Below are 24,103 nucleotides of genomic sequence, written 5' to 3'. Positions count from 1 at the left end.
CAGTACTTTATGTTATAGAATTTTCTTTGAGAACACTGCCAATATGAGGCTATAAAACCCAGAACCTCATGGTTGCTAAGAAGAAATTATATCCAATATACCCCCAACAAATCATGTATTGATGCAATAGATGCCATAGATGCAATAGCTGTCATAGCTGCAATAGCTAAAATAGCTGCAGTAGATGCAATAGCTACAAAGGCTGCAATATCTGCTATGGCTTCAATAGCTGCAATGGTTGCAACAGATGCAATTATAGCGGTAATAGTTGCAATAGCCACATTTGCATTAGCTGCAATACAGTAATGGTCTCTTTATATTCATCAACAAATGTTAGGTCTACAAAGTTCAACTCAAAAATATAAACATTAACCTAAAATAAGCACCAACTTTGTTCTTAAAAACCACTGTCACAATAAACGAATACACTGGAAACAACAAAAGAAATTCTCTGCAAATGAACTATATGTTTTAAAATGTTAATATCAATGTACCATCAATACCCCCTCCTATGCCAATACCTCTCACCTAAAATTTTCCAATACGTCCTCGTGATGTAACTCCATGCTTTTATGACTGAAACTGAATCTTTATAAATTCAGACTTGTTCTCACTTCCAAATCCCAAAACAATAGTACTATTACAGATTATTCTAAACTTTGTTTCATGAATGATGCAATGTATATCGTTGAAAATGCCAATCCTTTTAAAACACGCGTGCATCAATTTGACATCGGCAATCCCACAGTAGAGTTAACATAAACTAAAAAGAGTGACTAAATAGTCCCTTATGTGTATAACCGATACTTTATTAACAATTATCCAAAAATGCAAGTTTTTAAACAAAACTAATTAAAATTAAATCTGCCTAAAAAATTGACTTACAATTATTTCATACTTCACATTAAATGTCACAAAACATTGAATACCTTGCACTAAACAAAGAAAATTAATAAATATTTTATGTAAATAATAATATATCTTGTTTCATAACTTTATGCTTTATGTTTTTAAATTCAAACCAAATATATTAAAATGTTCAAAAACTTAATCCAGGAAGCCTTTGAAATACCAAAAATTGACCTAAATATGTAAAGAAAATATTGACAGTCATTTGCATTCATAATCGCTGACAGATGAAATGAACAGAAATATAATTACCTACAGAACTTCAAATAATTAAGTCTATTATGTTGTGTAATATGGTCTTACAGTGTGCCTCTGTAATGACTGTGGAACAAATATGCTTCTTTTAGAAATAAAATACATGTAGTACAATGTCGCTATATAAATGCGTAGCAAAATGTACTAATCACGTCCTTGAAAATCTATATCAAAATAGTTGAACAACATTTTTATCAATTTTCAACATTTGTTACTGGTTGCATAACTTTTATTTGTTTCAATTTTCAACCTACGCTACGGGTTAAATATATTTTAATATCAATTTTTAACACATAGTTTTTTTACAATTGATAACAAAGAATATAAGTTCTAATAATCACCCCAATGGAATTGGAAGTTGCATCAATTGCAAAACCATTTTTTATCAATTTTCAACATACCAACACTCTATCCTTGATTTAGCCGTACTCAATCCTTGCTTTACCCATACACAATCCTTGATTAACCCATACTCAATCCTTCATTTAACCATACTCAATCCTTGATTTACCAATACTCAATCCTTCCTTTACCCATACTCAATCCTTGCTTTACCCATACTCAATCCTTGCTTTACCCATACTCAATCCTTGATTTACCCATACTCAATCCTTCATTTAACCACACTCAATCCTTGCTTAACCAATACTCGATCCATGCTTTACCCATACTCAATCCTTGATTTACCCATACACAATCTTCGATTTACCCATACTCAATCCTTGCTTTACCCATACTCAATCCTTGCTTCACCCATACTCAATCTTTGATTTTCCCATACTCAATCTTTGATTTTCCCATACACAATCCTTGCTTTGCCCATACTCAAACCTTGCTTTGCCCATACTCAAACCTTGATTTACCCATACTCAATCCTTGATTTGCCAATACTCAAACCTTGCTTCACCCATACTCAATCCTTGATTTACCCATACTCAATCCTTGATTTGCCAATACTCAATCCTTGCTTCACCAATACTCAATCTTTGATTTTCCCATACTCAATCTTTGTTTTTCCCATACACAATCCTTGCTTTGCCCATACTCAAACCTTGCTTTGCCCATACTCAAACCTTGATTTACCCATACTCAATCCTTGATTTGCCAATACTCAAACCTTGCTTCACCCATACTCAATCTTTGATTTTCCCATACTCAATCCTTGATTTACCCATACTCAATCCTTGATTTACCCATACTCAATCCTTGATTTGCCCTTACTCAATCCTTGATGTACCCATACTCAATCCTTGATTTACCCATACTCAATCCTTGATTTGCCAATACTCAATCCTTGATTTACCCATACTCAATCCTTGATTTGCCAATACTCAATCCTTGATTTACCCATACTCAATCCTTGATTTACCCATACTCAATCCTTGATTTGCCAATACTCAATCCTTGATTTGCCAATACTCAAACCTTGCTTACCCATACTCAATCCTTGATTTACCCATACTCAATCCTTGATTTGCCAATACTCAAACCTTGCTTCACCCATACTCAATCCTTGATTTACCCATACTCAATCCTTGATTTGCCAATACTCAATCCTTGCTTCACCCATACTCAATCTTTGATTTTCCCATACTCAATCTTTGATTTTCCCATACACAATCCTTGCTTTGCCCATACTCAAACCTTGCTTTGCCCATACTCAAACCTTGATTTACCCATACTCAATCCTTGATTTGCCAATACTCAAACCTTGCTTCACCCATACTCAATCTTTGATTTTCCCATACTTAATCCTTGATTTACCCATACTCAATCCTTGATTTACCCATACTCAATCCTTGATTTGCCCATACTCAATCCTTGATTTACCCATACTCAATCCTTGATGTACCCATACTCAATCCTTGATTTACCCATACTCAATCCTTGATTTACCCATACTCAATCCTTGATTTACCAATACTCAAACCTTGCTTTACCCATACTCAATCCTTGATTTACCCATACTCAATCCTTGATTTACCCATACTCAATCCTTGATGTACCCATACTCAATCATTGATTTTCTGATACTCAATCTTTGCTTTACCCATATTCAATCCTTCATTTATCAATACTCAATCCTTGATTTACCCATTCTCCATCTTTCATTGCCCATACTCGATCCTTGATTTACCCATATCTAAAAAGGACAATTCTAAAGAAGATCTACTGACAAGTTAAGTGCAAAAACTGGAAAAAAACAACAACAAGTATTTAAATCGTCCCTTTCAGAATATTAGGAAGACATTACAAATAGGACAAATCCACATTGTAATAAGAGATGTGCTTTTAGTAGTAGAATCTGAAAAAATAAGTTTGGCAACAGACAAAGGTCCCTCATTGATAGTGTCCTTGAAAACAGATAGAACAATAACATCAAAACAGACGAGCTGTGCTCTGGGAGAATGGGGCTTAATGAATGTGCTCAAAGTGTCATCCCAGATGAGCCTGTGTAGTCCACAGTCACAGGCTTATCAGGGAAGACACTTTCGGCTTTAATGGAATTTTTTATTTCAGAAAGTCCCTTGTTAACAAAAAATCAAGTCTAGGTGGAAAGGGTCTTCCCTGATAAGCCTTGCAGACTGCACAGGCTAATCTTGAAGGACACTTTAGGAACATTCATAACGGCCCTCTTTCCCTGAGTGCCTCTCGTATGATTAACACAAAAGAATATTTTTTATAGGAAAATCTGAACAAAGCGTGCATCTATACCTACGTTTGTAAGTTGTTGGGTAAAACTAAAACACAAAGTGAAAAGTAAGAGCTGAAGTAATCTAATCCAGCATGTTAAATTACTTGTGAACTTTCTTGTATAGCTCACCAATACTAACCTGATGCTGTGATATCATATAATTTTGCTCACCTTAAATTTTGTTGATTAAAACAATCAGCCTTTTTGTTGGATAACACATTTGGGGATTGTTTTATAAAGTTTAAAGTAGAATTTGCATGTTTAAGCTCTTGAACATTTGATTTCATAACTTAAGACAGACCATTAAAATCAATGAAAACTGGTTATTGAAGAAAAATAATGAATTCAGAAAAAGTACTTTTTGTTATTCAACTTCATTAGCATCACCAGAATAATTTCGTCCAAATTAGAACTCATCAAACCAAACCACACCACTCAACCAAAACTAGCCACACATTTAGGAATTAAAAACTCATTGTTTAATTTCTTCCTAAAACTAAAAACACTATTAGGTGTAAAAAGGAACTCCAAACTCAAAATAATTAACATTCAAACACTTGTCCTGGTTAAACTTCGGCCATTTTTTCATTTCTTTTCATAATTGTTCAGTTTAACTATCCTAAGGGATTTTAAGAAAAAAAATAACCTCAAATAAATAACATGATGAAAACATAAGTTCATCATTCGCACATGTAATTGTTCCTTTTTTTGTTCCTTCTCTATATTTCAATCTTAAAAAAAATCAAAGTAATTATCCTTAGGGATTTTAAGAAATAATAAATCCTCTCAAATAAATAACAAGATGAAAACAGAAGTTTCACTTACCAAATGTTTTTTTTTAAATATTGCCTTCCCTGTTTTTTGAATCTTTAATATTATTTTCAATGCAATAGAGTCTAGAGATATTAAGAAATAATTCATCCTCTCAAATAAATAACAAGATGAAAACATTTTTTTATTGCGCAAATGAAATTGTTCCTTACAAAAATATTGCCTTCCTTTTTTTAAATCTTTTATACCATTTTTTTCCAGAGTCATTTTGTAAATATATATGTTTCAGTGATAATCTTATCAAATAGTTTTTCCCACAAGGTTGTTTTTTACAATCAACCATTATCTTATATACTAGTTTATGGCCCAAAGATAAGTTCACTTATTTTTTGTCACCACATGTAAATAGAATAAAACATGCATGCCCCCCATATGGGCTGTCCGTTGTAGTGGCAGCCATTGTGTGAATACGTTTTTTGTCACTGTGACCTTGACCTCTTGACCTGAAAATCAATAGGGGTCATCTGCGAGTCACGATCAATGTACCTATGAAGTGTCATGATCCTAAGCAAAAGCGTTCTTGAGTTATCATCCGAAAATCATTTACTTTTTTGGGTCACCGTGACCTTGACCTTTGACCTAGTGACCTCAAAATATTTAGAGGTTATCTGCAAGTCATGATCAATGTACCAATGAAGTTTCATGATCCTAGCCCCAAGCGTTCTTGAGTTATCATCCGGAAACCATCTGGTGGACGGACCGACCGACAGACAGACCGACCGACCGACATGTGCAAAGCAATATACCCCATCTTCTTCGAAGGGGGGCATAAATAGAATCAATTTATGATGCCATATATCTTTAAAGAAATTATTTAAAAGTTAAGGCAATCTGATCTTTATGTGACTGCATGATATATAAAACATTATTATAGTAAGAACAAGATGTGTTTGTGAAACACAATGTCCCCCTATATATGACCTTGACCTTGTGAAGGATGACCTTGACCTTGTGAAGGATGACCTTGACCTCTCACCACTCAAAATGTGCAGCTCCATAATATACACATGCATGCCAAATATCAAGTAGCTATCTTCAATATTTCAAAAGTATTCATAAAATAAGCGATTTGGGCCACATATATTTGACCTCTGACCTTGAAGTATGACCTTGACCTTGACCTTTCAACACTCAAAATGTGCAGCTCCATGAGATACACATGCATGCCAAATATCAAGTTGCTATCTTCAATATTGCAAAAGTATTCATAAAATAAGCGATTTTGGCCACATATATTTGACCTCTGACCTTGAAGGATGACCTTGACCTTAAACTTTCAACACTCAAAATGTGCAGCTCCATAAGATACACATGCATGCCAAATATCAAGTTGCTATCTTCAATATTGCAAAAGTATTCATAAAATGAGCGATTTTGGCCACATATATTTGACCTCTGACCTTAAAGGATGACCTTGACCTTGACCTTTCACCACTCAAAATGTGCAGCTTCATAAGATACACATGCATGCCAAATATGAAGTTGCTATCTTCAATATAGCAAAAGTTATTGCAAAATGTTAAAGTTGGCGCAAACAGACCAACAGACAGACCAACAGACCAACAGACAGACAGGGCAAAAACAACATGTCCCCCACTACTATAGTGGGGGACATAAAAATGTTGTTTTATATCCTTCTAGAAAGCCTTTAACTTTAACATTCTAGCAGACGAATGGAGAAAGTTAGTGCAGGAATATTGTGGGTCAATAAAGTAGTGATAAATGTTTAAGAAATTTGAATACTTTGTATTCAAAAAGAATAATTTGCTTTTCTGTTTTTGAACACTTGGCATGCTATTTTTTTATCAGAATCCACATTAATTTTCATTCATGTTTGAATCCTTGAAAAACACAGGGCAAGATAAGCACAAATTGGCGTCTTCAAAGAGATATCTGTAAATTGTCTAATATAAGAACAAACAAGATGTGTTTGTGAAACACAATGTCCCCCTATATGATGTTTGACCTTGTAGGATGACCTTGACCTTGTGAAGGATGACCTTGACCTTGACCTTTCACCACTCAAAATGTGCAGCTCCATGAGATACACATGCATGCCAAATATCAAGTTGCTATCTTCAATATTGCAAAAGTATTCATAAAATAAGCGATTTGGGCCACATATATTTGACCTCTGACCTTGAAGGATGACCTTGACCTTGACCTTTCACCACTCAAAATGTGCAGCTCCATGAGATGCACATGCATGCCAAATATCAAGTTGCTATCTTCAATATTGCAGAAGTATTTATAAAATAAGCGATTTGGGCCACATATATTTGACCTCTGACCTTGAAGGATGACCTTGACCTTGACATTTCACCACTCAAAATGTGCAGCTCCATGAGATACACATGCATGCCAAATATCAAGTTGCTATCTTCAATATTGCAAAAGTCTTCATAAAATGAGCGATTTTGGCCACATATATTTGACCTCTGACCTTGAAGGATGACCTTGACCTTTCACCACTCAAAATGTGCAGCTTCATGAGATACACATGCATGCCAAATATGAAGTTGCTATCTTCAATATAGCAAAAGTTATTGCAAAATGTTAAAGTTGGCGCAAACAGACCAACAGACCAACAGACAGACCAACAGACAGACAGACAGGGCAAAAACAATATGTCCCCCACTACTATAGTGGGGGACATAAAAATATTTATTTGATGTTTCACTGGTCATGCTATTTTCACTATTTATTCACTTTGCTTTCCACTTTTATTTTCAAATGCTTAAATTTTCAACAGATTTCTTTTACATGCTAATACATTTAATATTTTGCCCCCAAAATGCTTTCCCTTTAACAGTATTTTAAAGATAAAAATCAAAGCATGGAAAGCGTGCAACATGCCTTAATTCTCGAAGACAGGAGAACATTGTGAAGTAAAGGACACTGTATATTGGTAAATGGAAATTAGAGATGGTATACATGTTACCAGATAGAAGGATACATGGGTGGATATTGATATGAGGCGGTCTTTAGGAAAAATGTCCTTAATGCATGTGCACAAAGCATCGTCCCAGATTAGCCTGCGCAGGCTATTCTGAGACAACACTTTCCTCCTAAAGTGGATTTTCGTTTAGAAGAAAAAAATTCAACTAAAATTTCCATAAAAGCATACAGCGTTCCTCCCTAATTAGACTACGCAGATTGCACGGGCTAATATGGGACCATACTAAAGCCACATGCATCAAGTCTGGGACCATACTAAAGCCACATGCATCAAGTCTGGGACCATACTAAAGCCACATGCATCAAGTCTGGGACCATACTAAAGCCACATGCATCAAGTCCAAATATTCCCAGAGACAGGCTCATTTGTAATTATGCCTGATAAAAAAAATCCGAACCTGTTGGCTGTTTTTTAACAGGACAAGGTTTTTTCTACGACGTTTTTTTCTGTGCGCGACTGTTGACCTACTTCCTGACCGACTCTCTGCGCGGCGGTTTCTCTTCCGATGATTTAGGTTTCGAGCTGCTGACTAGAGACACCCTGCGTAAACGCTCCTCGACCTCACGGCGGTGTTTGGTGTCCTCTCTCTTCCTGAATTCCTCTGTGGCTCGCTTCCTGTGTGAAAAATACTAATGAAAAGTATGCATACCAATATAAACAGCATTCTGGAAAAACTGGGCTTAATTTACACTCTGGCTTTTATGGTATTTTTCATTTAACTCTTACCCACTCAGAAGCAAAGAGAAAATTGCTATGTGCAAACAGTATTAAACCAGAACAGCCTGCGAGTAACTCGCAATCTGTTCAGGTTTTATGCTGTTTGCTGCTCATCCATATCTTAGGGTTGGAAATGAAGCCTTCAAAACTTGAATCTAGTAAGAAAGGTCTTCAATTACATATAACTTTCGAAGGGACTTCAAATGCGTGACAATATGTATCTAGGGTAAAGGTTTAAAGGAAGTATTTTCTTAGCCCAAAATTCCTAAATCAGAAGAAGTCTGTCATGATGAGCCTGTGCTGGCTAGTCTGGGACGACACTTTAGGAACATGCATTAAGCCTTGTTTTCCTGAACAAGCTACCGACTAGTGAGACACTATGTAAACGCTCCTCAATCTCATGTTGGGTTTGGTGTCTTCTCTCTTTCTGAATTGCTCAGTGGCGTACTTCCGAAAGGAAAAGTATGCATGCAAATATTATGTACTTTAGAACAAGTATCCCCAAAATATTTTATTATTCTGGAACATTTTAATGCAAAAATACATCAGCATGAACAGGAAGATATTTAAAGCCCCATAAATACTCAAAATCAACAAATATTTCGTAAAATATTTCATAAAAAGTCAGTGTTCCTTATATCAATAGCCAAAATTTAAACTGTAGATGAGCTATGGCAACTTAGATTTAATGAGATACAAAATGCTCGTATTTTTTTGTATTTTTTTGACAATATATTCCATTTGAATTTCCCGCGACGATATCTGAAAATTTACGAGCAAACGTGAGATTGTCTTCTGGCAGCATCAGAAGCACAAAGTAGCTATCATGAACTGCCCAAACCCAATCTCACGTTCACTCGTAAATGTTCGTATATAGACGCAAGAAATTAAGTTTTCCTTAAGAAGCTTTAAGAGTATGGGCTCTGTGCCATTATTCACCAACTCATTTTAACGTTTCCCTTATGGACTTAAACGTTTTCCTCATCAGAGAAATTTGATCTGCAAGTTTCCCTAATGGACAACTTATAAAAAAGGTAAGACTTCCGTAAAGGCAGAGCTCCAGATAAGGGCCGTACAGCCGTAAATACGGCTTTTTCATGAAGGTTTACGCATTTATTCTTATAAACTGGATGTACAATTACGACTTTAATATCCCTTTTACGCATTTACGAAAAATATCTGGCCGTACCGATACGTCTGCGTCAGCGCGGCGTGATTTGTTGGTCTCTAACCTAACGGCACTTTTTGTTAATTTAAATTACCGAAAAAATATAGACTGGGTTCCGATATTATTGTCTATTATGTCGCGTGATTTCCAGTAACTCATAAACCCGTCAAAAACAATATGTCTGCGCGCAAGGAAAGGCCGGCTAACTTTCGGTTTCAAAACAACACACACTTTGTTGTCATATAATGGCTACATACGGTCGTCCAACTATCCTGATATTCAATCTGTAAACCCAGAAAAAGACATTGTCGCACCGATAGTAAACAATTTGATTGCATCGGTGGCTACTTTGCAACTTTGACTGTTAACTGCTAAAGCAATGATTCTTTTGAAATGAGACAGTGACATTAGTTTTCATTTACTTAGCTTACTAGTTGGATTGTGTTTTATTGTCAAGAAAAATGAAGAAATAGTATTTAGTCATGCGTTTTAATGTGTAGTTTTATTTGTATCATATTGCAGAATGGAAAACCTAATAAAGTAACTGTTTAAGAAGCTAAATATATTTATTATAATTGCTGCAAATGTTTCTGTAAAGTCAGTTATGCACCCTTCAATATACAAGAACACGGGTAGTACAGTACTACCTGTATTTTAGGATATAGTAGTACAGGTACATATTAATTTTCAGCGTTACTCCTTTTCTTTCTGTCAGTGGCAGTACCGTTACTAATTTCACAAATCCTTATCTGGAGCTCTGGTAAAGGGCTATAAAATTATTGGCCCAGGTCCTTATAAGACATTGTACGTTTACCTTGCAGCTTCTTTTTTCAACTGCTCATGCTTCATAAGGAGCCGTTTGTTTTCCTTGAACGTTTTCCGTACGCGGTATCCCCTAAATGCTGACTGGATTTTCAAGGCTGCAATGTCCTGAATTCCTGAAGAAAAGAGAAAAACAACCAACTAACACAAGGATATGAGCCTCGGTCTGGGAAAACTTGGCTTCATGCATGTGCGTCAAGTATCGTCCCTGATTAGATTAGATGGACAGATGGAAATCAGATTTTGTTACTAACAAGAGATGTGTTTGTCAGAAACACAATGCCCCCTATTGCGCCGCTTTGAAATAAAATTTCAATATATCATTTGGCAATACAACTCCTGGGTACCTGTGATGGAGAGAGGTACCTACTGAACCCCTATTTACCTGTGATTGACCCCTTTTTGGACCCTTATTTACCCATATTTACCTAATATGGAACCATTTTTGGACCCCTTTTTCAACCCTTTACCTGTGATGGACCCCATTTTCTACCCCTATTTACCTGTGATGGACTCCCTTTTTTCAATCATATTTGCCTGTGAAGGGCCCCATTTTCCAACCCTAATTACCTGTGATGAACCCCTTTTTTGACCCCCTTTCCACCCCTATTTACCTGTGATGGACCCTCTTTTTTAACCCCTTTTCTAACCCTATTTATCTGTGATGGACCCCTTTTTGGACCCCTTTTTCCACCCTATTTACCAGTGATGGAACCACTTTTTGGACCCCATTTTTCCACTCTATTTACTAGTGATGGACCCCCTTTTTCCAACACTATTTACCTGTGAAGGACTGCTTTTTACACCCATATTTACCTGTGATGGACCCTTATTATGGCCCCTATTTACCTGTGATGGAAAGAGCTCCCTGCTCAAGAAGAAACTGAGCCACCTCATGATGTTCCCCCATCAGTGCGTAGTCCAGTGGAGTGTACCTGAAATGAGAGGAAACAAATATGAATATGGGCCAGTTGATTGATTGATTGATTTTATTTGGTAAAATATGAACATAACATAGCTACTACATAATGCAGACAACAACAAATATGTTATCACACCAATATACATAGTAAACAATGGAATGCACACACAATACCAAGGATAACACAAAAAACAGAAAAATGATTTTCACTTATTTCCATTGTGGTCCTTGATATTGGTGGCAGCAACCATGAAACAGTCATGTATTAGATATTTAATAATTTATATGTACTGTTTAATATATCAAATATATTACTGGTTATCATGCTCTACTCAGGAGATACCATTTCTGTGTCCACTGTGTATTTAGTATGTCCTGCAGCTCATGAACAATATCAAATCTTCGTTATAAGAGTATGTACATATTCCTCCCCAAACTAAGGGTTAAAATTGAGAATGATGGTCTAACTAATCTTAAATATTGAGAAAAAGTTGAGTCAGAACGTTGACTTAATTATGTTCATCTTCTTCATGTTTGTACCTATCTTCTGTGAACTCCATGTGGTTGGGAAATGTTCTGTACTCAATGAGCAGTTTCACAGCGTCCAGATGACCTTTACTGCATGCCCAATGGAGAGCAGTCATCCCCTGCAAATATATGTTCAACAAGAGATGTGTTTGTCAGACACACAATGCCCCCTGCACCGCTTTGAAGCCATATATTTGAGCTTTGACCTTGAAGGATGACCTTGACCTTTCACCACTCAAAATGTGCAGCTCCATGAGATACTCATGCATACCAAATATCAAGTTGCTATCTTCAATAATGCAAAAGTTATTGCAAAACATTAACCAAGGTTAACCCTTTCAGTGCGGGAACCGAATTTTGAAGGCCTTTGCAAACAGTTTGGATCCAGATGAGACGCCACAGAACGTGGCGTCTCATCAGGATCCAAACTGTTTGCTATTCTGATAATATTCTTTGAAAAAAAGCGAAGAAAATGCTAATTTTAGAAATTCAGCAGACGACATTTTAGCAGACGACAAATTTCCCAGCATGCAAAGGGTTAATGTTTTGGGACACACACAATGAATGAAATGACAGACAGACATACAGGCCAAAAACAATATAACCCCGATCTTTTGATCCGGGGGCATAAAAACTGGTTCCGTAGTTTATAAAAAGTTCCAAATAAAGGGAAGGTGTCTGTGATGATACTTTACGCCAGGGTTTTTTTTACTAAGAAAGTGACGCCGATATTCGGCGTCTTCCCCTACCAGAATTTTTCCCCTCAAAATACAATTTCCCCACCAAAAATATCATTTTTCACCAAAATATAATATTTTCTCTCAAAGAAATGTTTATTTTTCCTTTGGGCATTCAACAATTATCAAATTTGCACCATGTACAACGATCTTTCTCTCTCTCTCCAGACCAACACAAAAAATCTGGGAATCCCAGTTATTCTAAATATAGCTCTTAATTTACGTCATGTAAACTGGGCAACTAATCGTAATAATCATGTGACTATTTTACTGGATTCCTGTCTTGCGCGAGAAGGGTGTTTCGTCAATAAATTAACGGAAACCAGTCGAATTTTCATCCGGGCTATGTGCAAGCCAAGATATAAACGTGAAAACAGAAAAAAATGTCTCACAATTGGCGTTCTTACACAAACAAAATAAAACATTCGGACTCAGAAGATACTGAACGCATCGAGGCATTTTTTAAGAAAGAATCATCGAAAACCGTTATAACCCAGCAGGATTCTGAGGTTATCAACATCAAACATTGTGAAAGTGAAAGTAGACAATCGGCAGCTGCCGCTCCTTTCCCTTCCAATACTGTAGCAGATCAAGATCGTCAACCCATTCATCATGAAATTGAAATCACAAAATTGACATCGTCCCCCGGCCCCAGTACAGAAATATAGTTGAAAACATTTCCCATAATTAGATCTACACCTGCAACCTAATTATGGACTTTGACTTTAATACGTGTTAAATGTGTTTAAGAACAAAAAGGACAGAGACAAGCCTCTTTTGATGAGTCATAAGCACTGAAATGAACAGTTTTTATTTTTTCCCCTAATATGTCTCTTTCGCACTCTTTTTTCCCCTTTCAACCAGCGTCCAGCGTCTTCCCCTTTCTCTAAAAAAAACCCCTGTTTACGCACAAACATTCAAAGTTTTCCCAGAACTAGATGAGCTTTACTGCAGGCCCAGTACAGGGCAGTCATTACATACAAATAATAAGGTCAAGTATTTGATATCGTAGTATGACAGACTATATATGAGCCTCGCTCTGGGAAAATGGGACTGAATGCAAGTGCTTTAAGGGGCCCTCCAACAGATAAAGCTTCGTATCGACGTGATTCGATATTTTGGGAAACTACGAGGATTGCTTAAATAGCTAAACAATACATCCGCTTTAAATGTGAGCGTGGATGGTCGAGTGGTCTAGGCGGAGGCTTTTTACTCCAGGACTCCAGGGGTAAGTGGTTCGAACCCTGTTGAGGGTTACTTTTTTCCTTTTTTTTTAAATTGTATTCTTGTTTTTTTACTGGAGATTTATAGTTCAAATGTTTAAATTTATCAATAAAAAGCATTTAAAGCATTTAATGACAAGCTTCAATACATGCCAAAATCTGTTGGACGGCCCCTTTAAGATGTCCTCCCAGATTAGCCTGTGCAGTCCACATAGACTGGATTTTTCTTTTAAAATAGACTTCCTTAAAACCAAAATTCTATAAAAGCAGAAAGAGTTGTCCCTGATTAGCCTGTGCAGACTGCACAGGCTAAGCTGGGATGGCACTTTCAGACCTGTTTACCCTACCGATTGCTTCTCAGTAGTATGGAGGGCATCTCTCAGTAGTTTGGGGCTGTTGTCAGTAGTTTTAACCTTTTCAATCATTATGAGCATTAAAACACCATGACTTGGTCACATATCAGTTTAACGGTACATAAAGCATTAGATGAATTTACTTGCTTATAATTAAATCTGTTAAGTGATTTTATTTGCTTTTATTTGTTACAGCCTTTGCCATTTGGATTGGGAAAAATGGCGCGATAAACCATGAAATTGGAAAAAATAGCGCGATAAACCATGAAATTGGGAAACATTAAGCATTATAAATATGATTATAAGTAACAGAATTAAAATTGTTTTTGAGTGCATGTTTGACAGCATTTTTATATTATAAAATGCTGCTTTAATGTCTTCTTACAATGAAGACAATATTTTATTAATATCCATCCACATGCATATTAAACTTACAATAATCTATAGATTCTGAAATAAACCATTTGATCATAAGCTCTTTAAGAGTAGCTATTAATTTAATTCAGTATTTTTAAAATTAAATATAATAAGGGGGAAACATAAACAAATAATGACAAACACCCTTTAGTGTTCTTGTTGTGTTAATAATGTATTAAATGGAGTTAAAATAATATATTTTATTTGTTTACCTTTCAATATCTTGCACTTGAAGACAACCTCAGTTCAATGCTATTTCATAAAACTGTAAAGCGTAACAAACATAATAAAGCAGAATATGCATATGAATCTGAGTATACACAGATCCACTAACATATAAATCAAATCAAATGCTTTTACTTTGTGAGTAGACTGAACTACAATTTTCCAACACTTGTTTCCGTGACGCACATTCACGGTGTATATTTCTGATAAATATTTATTTTTTATCTCAAACGTAGTATTTTTCGTGAATTGACGCACGCATTACATTATTCCCTAATGACCATATGATATCCGTTGTTAATTTGAATGGTATTTATTATTTTCGCCGTTAATCGCAATTTCTCGTCTGCTTGCCGCCATCTTGGACGTGTGTAAAAACAGGCGTGCTCAATCCCGATACATCGACTATCGTCGGTATTCTCCGTTATAGAGAGAGAGATGTGTATACTGGATAGCAACGTAAAATCGTATATATTCGGCTAAATTTGCGAACCAATACACAAGTCAGTTGTTGTTCGCTGACGACACGACAAGCTCGATCAGCACTCGTTCCCCGGGAGGCTTGAATTTTAACGTTTCTTACTACGCAAGCGCCAAAATGATTATGATTGATAAATTACCCGCAAAGACCGAAAATAAGCGAAAGTACGATTAAAAACTTAAATTTGACCATTTTGATCGATGGATCCGTAGTTTTTCAGTACAAATCCGTAGTGCGTAGTTTAGCCAAATAATCCGTAGTAACTACGGTGAATCCGTAGAAGTAAACAGGTCTGCACTTTATGCATATGCATAAAGCCAAGTATTCCCAGAATATACTGGCATTCCATTAAACTGGCTTAACCCCTTATACATTGCATTAACATTTTTGGCTTAAACCCCTAATTCATTGCATTAACTTTTCTGGCTTAACCCTTATGCATTGCATTAACATTTCTGGCTTAAACTCCAAATGAATTGCATTAATATTTCTTGCTTAAGCCCCTAATAAATTGCATTAACATTTCTGGCTTAAACCCTTAATACATTGCATTAGCATTTCTCGCTTAAACCCCTAATGCCATTGCATTAACAGTTCTGGCTTGAACCCTAAATGCATTCCATTAACATTTCTGGCTTAAACCCTTAATGCATTGCATTAGCATTTCTCGCTTAAACCCCTAATGCCATTGCATTAACATTTCTGGCTTAAACCCTTAATGAATTGCATTAGCATTTCTGGCTTAAACCCCTAATGCCATTGCATTAACATTTCTTGCTTAAACCCATAATGCATTTCATTAACATTTCAAGAAGGTGCATTCGGCTTAAATCATGTTTGTTTTATCTTTAGTGGTTAATTGTATGGATTGTTTTGTATTGTATGCACAATTGGTAACTTGCCTTGAAAACAAGTACAAGTAAGAGTAAACATTTGGAGAACAATTTAAAATATGCATAAATATGACCAAAAATAGTTTGTGGTTGTTGAAATACAGAAAATTAGACTTATATCCTCAAAGCAATTTAGATAACAAGAGCACCGCCTTGCGGGTGCAGACCGCTCATATATTTTCTTTTTAAAGGTGAAGGGACTCTCATTTTCAATAACAAAGGAGGGAGGGGTGGAGTGAAGAGGGGTGTATAGTGTGCGGTTGTGGACATTTATTACATTATTTTCCAAAAAAGCGAAAAACAAAAAAAAAAAAAAAAATCGGGGTCGGGGGGGGGGGGGGGGGGGGGGGAGGCGATGGGGGGGGGGGGGGGGGATTTTTTGGGTGCGATGGTTGGACGGTATTTCAAACATAACCGTTTAAAAAAAAAAAATTGGGGGGGGGGGGGGGTGGGGTATAGTGTGAGGGTGTGGTGGTAATTTGTGAGATGACCTTAAAAAAAAAAAAAAAAAAAAATTGGGGGGGGGGTGGGGTGGGGGGGGTGGGGTGGGGGTATAGTGTGAGGGTGTGGTGGTCATTTGTGAGATGATCTTAAAAAAAAAAAAAAAAAAAAAAAAAAATAGGGGGGGGGAGGGGGGAGGTGGGGGGAGGGGGGGGAGGGCACGGGGGACGATTTGGGTGGAGTCTATTGTGGTATGTCAGGTAAGAGTAGTTTCGTCAAAGTATCAATCAAATCTAATCATAAATAAAGAAGTTATGGCAATTTTAGCAAAATTTAATAATTTTACCTTGAGAGTCAAGGTCATTCAAAGGTCAAGGTAAAATTCAACTTGCCAGGTACAGTAACCTCATGATAGCATGAAAGTATTTGAAGTTTGAAAGCAATAGCCTTGATACTTAAGAAGTAAAGTGGATCGAAACACAAAATTTAACCATATATTCAAAGTTACTAAGTCAAAAAAGGGCCATAATTCCGTAACAATGACAACCAGAGTTATGCAACTTGTCCTTTTACTGAACCCTTATGATAGTTTTTAAGTGTTCCAAGTATGAAAGCAATATCTATGATACTTTAGGGGTAAAGTGGACCAAAACATAAATCTTAACCAAATTTTCAATTTTCTAAGTATAAAGGGCCCATAATTCCGTCCAAATGCCAGTCAGAGTTACATAACTTTGCCTGCACGGTCCCCTTATGATAGTTAATAAGTGTTGCAAGTATGAAAGCAATAGCTTTGATACTGTAGGAATAAAGTGGACCTAAACACAAAACTTAATCAAATTTTCAATTTTCTAAGTATAAAAAGGGCACATAATTCTGTCAAAATGCCAGTCAGAGTTACATTACTTTGCCTGCACAGTCCCCTTATGATAGTTAGTAAGTGTTGCAAGTATGAAAGCAATAGCTTTGATGCTTAAGGAATAAAATGGACCTAAACACAAAACTTAACCAAAATTTTCAATTTTCTGTAACAAGTTTGAATATAATAGCATTGATACTCACTGAGAAAAGTGGACTATAACACAAAACTTAACCAAAATTTTCAATTTTCTAAGTATAAAAAGGGCACATAATTCTGTCAAAATGCACGCCAGAGTTATCTAACTTTGCCTGCCCAGTCCCCTCATGATAGTAAGTAAGTGTACCAAGTTTGAATGCAATAGCATTGATACTTTTTGAGAAAAGTGGACCTAAACGCAAAACTTAACCGGACGCCGACGCCAACGCCGACGCCGACGTGATGACAATAGCTCATAATTTTTTTTTTCAAAAAATAGATGAGCTAAAAAATCAGAAGCAAATGTAGATGTTGTCATCCTATCTTCCTTATTTTGATCACCAGTTTTCAAACCGAACCATGTGAGATCATGCTAGAAAATTAATATTTTCCGTGTGTGATAAATTCACAAAATGAATATAAAACTTCAGCTACAAGCCTGTGACACTCAAAATGAAAAACATCACACTCTTAAGCCAATAACACCCAGAGCATGACTGTTGGCCTGTGACATTTAAAACCATGGTTCACAGTAAGCCTTTGACATTCAAAACCATGGTTCACAGTAAGTCTGCGACATTCAAAACCATGGTTCACAGTAAGCCTTTGACATTCAAAGTCATGGTTCACATAAACCTGTGACATTCAAAACCATGATTGACAGTAAGCCTGTGACATTTAAAGCCATGTTTCACAGTAAACCTGTGACATTCAAAACCATGGTTCACACTAAGCCTGTGACATTTAAAGCCATGGTTCACAGTTAGCCTGTGACATTTAAAACCATGGTTCACAGTAAGCCTTTGACATTCAAAACCATGGTTCACAGTAAGTCTGCGACATTCAAAACCATGGTTGAAAGTAAGCCTGTGACATTTAAAGCCATGGTTCACAATAAGCCTGTGACATTCAAAACCATGGTTCACTGTAAGCCTGTGACATTTAAAGCCATGGTTCACAATAAGCCTGTGACATTCAAAACCATGGTTCACAGTAAGCCTGCAACCTTCAAAACCATGGTTCACAGTAAGCCTGTGACCTTCAAAACCATGGAACACAGTAAGCCTGTGACATTTAAAGCCATGGATCACAGTAAGACTGGGAAATTCAAAACCATGGCTAACAGTAAGCCTATGACCTTCAAACCATGGTTCACAACAAGCCTGTGTCATTCAAAATCATGGTTCACAGTAAGCCTGTGACATTCAAAACCACAGTTCACAGCAAGCCTGTAACATTCAAAACCACGATTCACAGTAAGCCTCTTACATTCAAAACCACAGTTCACAGTAAGCCTGTTGACATTCCAAACCAGTTTACAGTAAGCCTGTGACATTCAAATCCATGATTCACAGTAAGCCTGTGACATTCAAAACCATGATCCACAGTAAGCCTGTGACAATCAAAACCATGGTTCACAGTAAGTCTGTGACAATCAAAACCATAGTTCACAGTAAGCCTGTGAAATTTAAAACCCTGATTCACAGTAAGCCTGTGGCATTCAAAACCATGATTCACAGTAAGCCTGTGGCATTTAAAAACATGGTTAGAAGTAAGCATGTGACATTCAAAACCATGGTTCACATTAAGCCTGTGACATTAAAAACCATGGTTCACAGTAAGCCTGTAACATTTAAAACCATGATTGACAGTAAGCCTGTGACATTAAAAACCATGGTTCACAGTAAGACCGTACCATTCAAAACCATGGTTCACAGTTAGCCTATGACCTTCAAAACCATGGTTCACAGTAAGCCTGCAATCTTCAAAACCATGGTTCACAGTAAGCCTGTGACCTTCAAAACCATGGAACACAGTAAGCCTGCACCATTTAAAGCCATGGTTCACAGTAAGACTGTGACATTCAAAATCATGGTTCACAGCAAGCCTGTGTCATTCACAATCATGGTTCACAGTATGCCTGTGACATTCAAAACCACAGTTCACAGCAAGCCTGTAAAATGCAAAACCACAGTTCACAGTAAGACTCTTACATTCAAAACCACAATTCACAGTAATCCTGTTGGCATTCAAAACCAGTTTACAGTAAGCCTGTGACATTCCAATCCATGATTCACAGTAAGCCTGTGACAATCAAAACCATAGTTCACAGTAAGCCTGTGAAATTCAAAACCCTGATTCACAGTAAGCCTGTGGCATTCAAAACCATGATTCACAGTACGCCTGTGGCATTAAAAACATGGTTCACAGTAAGCCTGTGACATTCAAAACCATGGTTCACATTAAGCCTAAGACATTAAAAACCATGGTTCACAGTAAGCCTGTGATGTTTATAGCCATGGTTCACATAAACCTGTGACATTTAAAACCATGATTGACAGTAAGCCTGTAACATTAAAAACCATGGTTCACAGTAAGCCTGTACCATTCAAAACCATGGTTCTCAGTTAGCCTATTACCTTCAAAACCATGGTTCACAGTAAGCCTGCGATCTTCAAAACCATGCTTCACAGTAAGCCTGTGACCTTCAAAACCATGGAACACAGTAAGCCTGCGACATTTAAAGCCATGGTTCACAGTAAGACTGTGACATTCAAAATCATGGTTCACAGCAAGCCTGTGTCATTCACAATCATGGTTCACAGTAAGCCTGTGACAATCAAAACCACAGCTCACAGCAAGCCTGTAACATGCAAAACCACAGTTCACAGTAAGACTCTTACATTCAAAACCACAATTCACAGTTACTTCTAAGCCTGTGGCATTCAAAACCATGATTCACAGTAAGCCTGTGGCATTAATACCATGGATCGCAGTAAGCCTGTGACATTCAAAACCATGGTTCACAGTAAGCCTGTGACATTCAAAACCATGGTTCACAGTAAGGCTGTTACATTAAAAACCATGATTCTAAGTACACAAATTTAAGCCTGTTACATAAAAAGCACGTTCCTGACGGTCTTTGTGGTGTAGTGGATATGGTGTCAGCCTAGCAACTGGGTGGTCAAGGGTTTGATCCCCACAGCGGGAGCGTTCTATAGATCCCATCAAAGAAACCAAGTGCTAGTTTTACCCAGGAAACGGACTCAAGAGCGTTTCAATAAGCCTCAGGCCTGTGATGCAATCAAGCAATATTGTCCCCTACCTGCTCCACCATTGTCCAGAATTCAACCATTGTCAGATTTTGTTTATATTTGTTGCCATAGCAACCAGAATTTTTGATGTAGGAACAAAATGAAATGACATGCATAATGCCCATATTGCCCTCTATCCATGTTCCAAGTTTCATGAAAAAAAACATACGAACTTTAAAAGTTATCGCAGGATCCAGAAAAGTGTGACTGACTGACTGACAGACAAAGCGCAAACCTAAGGTCCCCTCCGGTGAAACCGGTAGGGGACAATAAACAAAATTTAACCTAACGACCACTTTTCTCACTAGCTTACCTCACAGTCATTGGCGTTAGGGTCTGCCTTGTGCTCAAGGAGTACAGACATACAGTTGACGTAACCCCCATAGGCCGCACACTGTATTGGAGTTCGCCTGTAGAGAAAACATCAGTAAATTGTAGGTCCTAGGCCGAGTTGTTTAAAAGGTTATCGATTCATTAATAAAATTAATGGTTAATTTTAAAATAAAACACACATAGATTTGATTATCCTTGGCAAATTTATAGCTGATAAAAAATGCACCAAGTACTGTATAATCATAATATTCGTGGGTTGACAGGAAAATGATCAATGCAAATTCCTCTTCTTTTTTCACAAAATTAGAAATCCACCATACTTTTAACATGCCACACAAAATACTTAAACTCAGAAAGTAGTTAAGCAGCCTAGCATCCCGACATGTCCTTGATATTTCGGTTGACGCAGTACTTTTAACAAACATTACACATACCAAATAATCTAGCTTATATCATAAGGCATTTTAAGGGGCCTACTCTGAATAAAGGCTGTTATTTGGATCCACAATTCAACAAATTCATGTATTACAGGAAACCATGTATAAAGCACACTAAATTTTTTAACACCAAAATGAAGTTAAAAAAAACAAGAGCACCGCATAACGGGTGCCACGCTCAGCTGCAAAAGCTTGTCAGATTTTATTTTTTTTAGAGGTCTCAGTGACCTTGACCTTTGACCTAGTGACCCAAAATGGGTGTGGTGATGTGTAGAACTCATCAAGGTGCATCTACATATGAAGTTTCAAAGTTGTAGGTAGAAGCACTTTGATTTTAGAGGCAATGTTAAGGTTTTTGTTAAAGTTTTATATTAGAGGTGACAGTGACCTTGACCTTTGACCTAGTGGCCCAAATATGGGTGTGGCATGTAGAACTCATCAAGGTGCAACTACATATGAAGTTTCAAAGTTGTAGGTGGAAGCACTTTGATTTTAGAGCCTATGTCAAAGTTTGATATAAGAGGTCACAGTGACCTTGACCCTTGACCTAGTGACCCAAAAATGGGTGTTGCGTGTAGAACTCATCAAGGTGCATCTACATATGAAGTTTCAAAGTTGTAGGTGGAAGCACTTTGATTTTAGAGCCAATGTTAATGTTTTCGCACAACGCCTACGGCGGACGGCGGACAAACTGGCTATGACAATAGCTCGGGTTTTCTTCGAAAACAGCCTAGCTAAAAATTAGGTAAAGCAAACCGTAAATCTGCCACAATTTTACTATTGCAATTTTGTATTGAAGTATAAGCTCCTTAACTTTTTAAATTGAAATGCTGGGTTATAAAATCAAACATTGAATAAACCATATGAAGAAGCCAATCTCAGAAAGTACTTTACCCTGAGGAGTCCTTGATATTTGGGTCGACAACGTATTTGATGAGGGTCTGGCAGATGTAGGCGTGGCCTCCCAGTGCAGCCCTGAAGAACAGAAAATGGGCATGTGGGGAATAGAAAATAAACATTTGGGGAATAGAAAACAAACCTGAGGGGAAAAGACAATAAACATCTGGGGAATTCAAAACAAACAGGTGGAAAATAGAAAATAAACACCTAGGGAATATACAATAAACATATTGTATAGAGGAATAGAAAAAAAACAAGTGGGTGGAATTGAAAAATAAACATGTGGGAAAAATTGAAATATATGAAGTAAGAATTAATAAGTGCATGTTTGGGGATAGAAAAACTGTCTGAATTAATAAATAAATTCCGAGTTCCATGGCCAATTAACTTCTCACCTAGGAACTTTATAAATATTTATTCTTAACTTGAAAGAATTTCAATTCAGCCCCCATACCAATGCAGGGGTGACCGTCCGTCTTCGTCAAGCATCCCGACGCGTGCCCCATCGTCAATGAGCATCTGCACGACATCTGTGTGTCCCATCTCGCAGGCTCGGAAAAGCGGCGTGTGCTTCATAAAGTCCGTCGCATCGATTTGGGCGCCATGGTTCAACAGGATCTTTACTGAGGAGGCATGACCTGAGAGCGCGGCAGCATGCAGGGCTGTGAACCAAAATAAGTTTAAACATATTTATTTAAGCTCAATTGCATCGAACATCGAGAGCCTTAGGCTTATTTTAATGGTCCCAAGATTCCTGGGTAGAATCAGTACTTGATATCTTTGTGGGAGAGCTAAAGAATACACCCACAGTTGGAGTCAAACCGTGACATTCCTGTCACTAGCCAGACACCATACTCACTTTGCCACGGCGACCTAAACCGGAATTGACCTATTCTTGTCTTATCGGGGTGACCTTAACCGGAATTGACCTATTCTTGTCCTATCGGGCGACCTAAACCATAATTGACCTATTCTTGTCCTATAGGGGTGAATTAAACCATAATTGACCTATTCTTGTCCTATCAGGACGACCTTAACCGGCATTGACCTATTCTTGTCCTATCGGGGTAACCTAAACCATAAGTGACCTATTCTTGTCCTATCAGGCCAACCTAAACCATAATTGACCTATTCTTGTTATATCGTGGTGACCTAAACCATAATTGACAAATTATTGTCCTATCAAGGCGACCTAAACCGGCATTGACCTATTCTTGTCCTATCGCTGCGAACTAAACCAGAATTGACCTATTCTAGTCCTATCTAGGTTTTTAATATGTGTGACACAGATTTGATACTCTCTGAGTCAATAATACTACAAATAATTTATTTCACTATTTACATGGCCTTTTTACCAATTGATAATAGTTATTGCCATTTACTATATTTAAACTTTGTCTTGGACCAATCTTGAAAATTATCAGTGGAATAAACCCATTAATGTCTAGCGTCTAGAAAAAAGGCCTTGGCAAACAGCATAGACCCAGATGAGATGACGCATCATAGACGCCGCGTCTCATCAGGGTCTGCGCTGTTTGATTAGAAGAATTTCTGTAAGGAATATTCTAAATATAGAAATAAATGTACTAAACATTCCTTATTTTGGAAATAAATTGATCCAATTTAGAAGGATGGGTGAGCCCACTAGGCATTAATGGGTTAATTATATTATAAGAATATTTAACCAAACCAGCGACTCCCTATG

The 24,103-nt window shown here is 37.1% G+C and overlaps 1 protein-coding gene across 4 annotated transcripts in view; it reads right to left on the bottom strand.

Moving 5' to 3' along the window:
* Positions 1–24,103, bottom strand: part of LOC127847285 (inversin-like) — a 178,446-nt gene that overhangs the window by 44,699 nt on the left and 109,644 nt on the right. For all 4 annotated transcript variants that reach the window (XM_052379099.1, XM_052379097.1, XM_052379096.1 and 1 more), the window contains 7 exons: positions 22,853–23,060; positions 22,393–22,473; positions 21,042–21,138; positions 11,819–11,925; positions 11,206–11,291; positions 10,349–10,472; positions 8,118–8,264 (listed from right to left, as the gene is read on the bottom strand). In XM_052379099.1, coding sequence (XP_052235059.1) covers positions 8,118–8,264; positions 10,349–10,472; positions 11,206–11,291; positions 11,819–11,925; positions 21,042–21,138; positions 22,393–22,473; positions 22,853–23,060 — 850 coding nt within the window. The remainder of the gene's footprint in view (positions 1–8,117; positions 8,265–10,348; positions 10,473–11,205; positions 11,292–11,818; positions 11,926–21,041; positions 21,139–22,392; positions 22,474–22,852; positions 23,061–24,103) is intronic.

The sequence above is a fragment of the Dreissena polymorpha genome, chromosome 10, assembly GCF_020536995.1.
Source record: "Dreissena polymorpha isolate Duluth1 chromosome 10, UMN_Dpol_1.0, whole genome shotgun sequence".
NCBI lineage: Eukaryota > Metazoa > Mollusca > Bivalvia > Myida > Dreissenidae > Dreissena > Dreissena polymorpha.
Note: the sequence above shows the minus strand (reverse complement) of the source record. Positions and strands in the feature narration are given on the sequence as shown.